Source organism: Triticum urartu, chromosome 1, assembly GCF_003073215.2.
Source record: "Triticum urartu cultivar G1812 chromosome 1, Tu2.1, whole genome shotgun sequence".
NCBI classification, from domain to species: domain Eukaryota; kingdom Viridiplantae; phylum Streptophyta; class Magnoliopsida; order Poales; family Poaceae; genus Triticum; species Triticum urartu.
In genome coordinates this window covers 156,445,144-156,449,922 of record NC_053022.1, presented here as the reverse complement: position 1 = coordinate 156,449,922, position 4,779 = coordinate 156,445,144, and the positions used below count along the sequence as shown (strand labels likewise).

At 52.9% G+C, this 4,779-nt stretch overlaps 1 protein-coding gene across 1 annotated transcript; it reads right to left on the bottom strand.

The window, feature by feature from the left end:
- Positions 1-1,138: 1,138 nt before the first annotated feature.
- LOC125520662 (PRA1 family protein F3-like) lies at positions 1,139-2,032 on the bottom strand. Its single transcript, XM_048685660.1, has one exon. The coding sequence runs from the start codon at positions 1,871-1,873 to the stop codon at positions 1,298-1,300; it is 576 nt and encodes a 191-aa protein (XP_048541617.1). The 5' UTR covers positions 1,874-2,032; the 3' UTR covers positions 1,139-1,297.
- Positions 2,033-4,779: the final 2,747 nt, after the last annotated feature.

Here is a 4,779-nt window from a genome sequence, read left to right as displayed (position 1 = left end):
CGAGGGGGAGCAGCCCTGGCCTGCATCCCTTTTATATAGCATTGTGCAATAGGGGACCTAAACCATAAGTTAGTTCGGATGCCCCCGACCAGGGTGCATTAGTTGGAGACGAGGTGCACGTACGTTGGTGCGTGTGCCTTTCTCTTAACATTATTTTCCTTTTTGTTAGGTTGTTGGATCAATTGCCATGTTAAGCCGTTAGCAACACAACCATCAAACATCACACAATTAATGGCCTATGTGTGGCCCAACTTCTGTTACCATGCAAGGAAATTTGCGCTGATTGTAACCATAATGGAGGCCGGGCCTGAAACTCCAATTCACAGATTATTTTGTGATGTTACAATGTGTTTTACTTGTAAGAAGATGACCTGATACATTAGGTTTTGCTTATACATGGCCCTTATGTCTAATTACCACAAAATGTCTGTATTGCCACAGTTTAAAAAATATATCACAAAATGCATATATTACAATATAACCATCATAATATTGTATAGTCATGTTCACAGTTGATTAAATATGTTGGTTTTCTTATATATGTTTTTCCCTTTGATTCAAGGGGTTTTTAAGTTCTGGTGAGCACCTGCTTCCGTTGCCGTTTCTGCACCATCTTCGCTCCGTGTTCGTTTTCGGTAGCATGTGTTTTCGTATTCATTTTTGGCATTATGTATTTGTTTCTGCTTTCACAAATGTGATAGCATCTACTTTCGTTGGTTTTCAAGCCGTTTTCTTCCCTAGCAAACGGCGCTTTGCCGTGCCGATTTTTTTTATAACACCCTCCTTTCGTGCCGTAAAATAGCGTAGCTATTGAAGATGCTCTCATATCTTTATTTAGTGTTTGCCAAAACCGTGAGCAAAATAATTGGTTCAACTAGTTCATACGGTCGCATCAACGTCCCAATCTCAAACGTGAACGTGGGTTTCTGGCCACATCCTGGGGCACAAGGCAACGCACGAATTTGACCATGTACTTCCTTCTTCCGAACGCCTTGTGAGCTAAGCAACCATTAATCCATTATACAAGAAACATATAATTGAGCCGAAGTTGACTTCAAATTGGTCACCTGTTCCCAATAATTGACCATAGTTCATCGTCTCATCAATGTTCACAAAGATAAAAATGGAACAGGAACACTTATTTCGCACGTACGGAGTATTATTCATGAACAAGTGCGCATGCGGATTAAGAACGGATACAACTCAACAAAATAATTAACGAGTGCTGCAATCCACGGAACACAATTCACAGACCAAGAACCAACGAGATTACAAGGAGCAGCTCAGAATTAAAAGACTAGTACGGCTGCGGCGGTGTGACGGATGTGTACCACCGTCCGGCCTCCTCGTCGATGCTGTCCGCGGGGCGATGCAGCAAGGCGTGCAGCAGGACGAGCACCAGCCCGACGAGCAGCGAGGTGAGGATGTTGCCGGTAGCTCCGGTGAGCAGGAGCAGGATGAGCGTGAGGGCCGAGAGGACGGCGAGCACGACGCCGTCACCGATGGTGTGGCCGAAGAGAGCGAGTGGGACGTCGCGGAGGAAGTAGAGGAAGACCCAGGCGACCATGCAGGCGAGGAAGACGATGAGGGAGAAGGGGTGCCAGAGCAGGGAGAGGAAGACGACGCCGAGGACCACGATGGCGTAATTCATGGAGAAATGCGCGAGGTTGGCGCGGGCGCGGAGGTAGGCGTCCCCTAGCCCCCGGGGCACGGCGAGGGCCTTTGGGTCGGCCAGCTCACGCCAGGGTTGGCGCGTCGCGAGTGCCGACGCGCCGCGGGCCTTGGCCCGGGAGATGAAGTCGAGCGGAGAGGAGCCGGGAGGCGGGGCATCGGAGGAGGAGGAGGAGATGGGGATGGTTCCGTACTTCGACATGGCTGGCTGGAGGTGGAGACGGCCGGTGGCCGGCCGCCGGCGACGGTAGGAGGAAAACGTGTTGGGGCGGGGCGGACTGAACTCGACGTGTAGATGTGGGAGTCTGCAACCCGGCCGGTCCTATGCAGTATGCAATAAATGGGGAGGTAAAAGCGTCGGTATGAAGGCTGGCAAGTGGGGATATGCGCCTAGGTGGACTTGTAGGAAGCGGCACGATCTGGATCGTGGACTCAGTTATCCCTATGCTTTTTCGAGAACAGTAGCATCGTGTACAAGCATGTGGATCACAACCCTTAGAGCAACTCTAATACAAGAACCCAAACGGACACCGATTTTGTCCGTTTCGTGTTCGTTTGGATCACATGTCCGCCTAGCGGACATGGGACGGACAAGGCTTATATCCAACGCGCGGCACAAAAACAGACCCAAACTCTCCGCGCCGTCCGCCCCCTCCTCTCTCCCTCGCGCCGCCCGTCCCCTTCTCGTCGCGGCGCCTGTCCTATCACCCTCACGCCGCCCCTTCTCTCTCCCTCGCGCCGCCCCTCCTCTTCTCCTCGCGGATCCTCTCCCCCGCGAGATTTTTCTCTGCTCGCGCCTCTGCTGCAGGGGCGTGGAGGAGCGGCCGAGCGCGCAGTGGCGACCTGCTCCGGTGGTCTCGCGGCGGCGTGGAGGAGCGGCCGAGCGCGCGTCGGTGGCCTGCGCCGATGACCTCGCTGCGGCATGGAGGAGCGGCCGAGCGCGCGTCGGCGACCTGCGCCGGTGGCCTCGCTGCGGCGCGTCAGCGACCTGCGCCGGTGGCCTTGCTGCTATGCGGAGGAGCGGCCGAGCGCGCGCTGACAACCAGCACCGATGGCCTTGCTGCGGTGCGGAGGAGCGGCCGAGCGCGCGGTGACGACCAGCACCGATGGCCTTGCTGCGGGCGTTGCAGTCGCTGACATATGGGACCAGGGGCGGACACGAGCGGGCGACAGCGGTGGGCGAGAGCGTCCGCTTCCGTCCGCTTCATACCCATTTGTTCCCAGATTTGGGTCAGTTTTGGGTTGGGGACGGACAACAGGCGGACACGGACATCCGTTTGTGTCGCCCCGTTGGATCAAGTTTTCTATCCGGATGACCCAAACGGACAAAATGGGTCCTCCCATTGGAGTTGCTATTAGGTTTCTGTTTTCAAGACTATCAAGCTGGTTGTAATGGTAGTATCATACCTAGTAGTATTATGTATGCCAACTAGACAATTTTGATGATGTGTCATAAAATTAAATGAAAAAAAGAGAGTTAAGTATCATATCATGATACTGTATCATAATAAATGCTATGTTACTATGTGTCATGGCAATAAATAAAATACTACGTGATACTAATATATGATACTCCCTCCTTCCATCTATATAAGGCCTAATGCGTTTTTCGAGGCTAACTTTGACCAAATATTAAAGCAATAATATATGACATGCAACTTACACAAAGCACACCGTTAAATTCGTGTGTGAAATGAGCTTTCAATGATATAATTTTCATATTGTGCATGTTATGTATTATTAGTCTTGTCAATAGTCAAAGATGGTCTTAAAAAACGCATTAGGCCCTATATAGATGGAAAGAGGGAGTACTAAGAATTAGGGAGGTAGTATCATACACTAGTATCATATACATGATACTAGTACATATGATACTCTCCATTACAACCAGCCTTATTTTCATTGAAGAGAAGAGTATTACACGGTACAACACATCCTTGATCAGTGAGAAGAACGGCCACATTTGATGTAGAAATACGCCGCCTAAACTAAGGCCCTGTTTCGATCATGGGGTTAGAGCTAGTTTGGATTAGTTGGAGGCTCAAATAACCCAAAAGTATCCAAACATGGAGGGTTAGAGTGGGTTAGTTCCATCTAACCCAACTATCCCGGTGGAGAGGTGCTTATTTTGGTTAGAGTGGGTTAGAAAATAACTCTAACTCTAACACAGTTAGAGTATCCAAACAGGGCCTAAGACCTACTCCTCATCAATGCCTGCTTCCAATCACGCCCGTCATAGCTTACATTTAAAGCATTTCCAGCCATTCGCCCCTTAGGACATCGAAAAAGAGTCGTGTGAGATCGAACCGACGTTTAATTTCGACGTGGGGCGATTATGTTCTCAGTCGCCACCACCAGGTCGCCCCCAAGTTGGCACAAACACGGCACAAATACGGCACAAACTCGTCGGTTTCATTAAAATTTGTACAAAAAACAACTACGCCTAGCCCTACTACGCCGTTGCCGCCGCCCGCCTTCTACATGCCGATGAGCCTGTAGAACCGGGTGTAGTCACCGCCGCCGCCGTCGTCGTGATCGTCGCCGCCGCCCTGCGTCCCGCCAGAGCCGCCCCCGTCCCTGCTTCACCCCTGACCAGGGTTGCCGGCGCGCTCGGGGTTGGACGGCCGGGGCGCATCCTCGTCATAACTGTCGAGGACGACGATGCCGCCCTCATCGCGTCCGCGGCGCCGGGCCTTGATCTCCTCGTAGGCCCAGCGCTGGCGCTCCACCTGCTCACGGACGTAGTCCGCCTTCGCCCACTTGAGGGCCGTCTCGTCGGCGGCGACCATCTCCGCGTGCCCCTTCTTCACGGGGATCAGCAACCTCGGCTCGGTCTTTGACCGGACGAGGTGAAGGGAACGAGGGGAGGGCCGGCCGCCCTCGTTGATGACGGGGCGGAGCGCCGGCGACCCGGAGGAAAGAGAACCGGAACCCGACGACGAGGAGGTCGCCGTCTCCTTTCGCCGCGGCGTCCAAGAACTTTCGCGCCAGTGAGAGAAGAACGGGGACGCCGGGTAATTGAGGCGTGGCGTGTTGCCGTTCTCGATGTGGTCGAGGACGGCTTCGAGGGTGCGGCCGGGAACGCCCCACCATTCGCACCGTCCATCG

What these genes read in the sequence shown, in the direction of transcription:
- LOC125520662 (XM_048685660.1), bottom strand. Translation starts at nt 1,873, where the DNA reads ATGTCGAAGTACGGAACCATCCCCATCTCCTCCTCCTCCTCCGATGCC.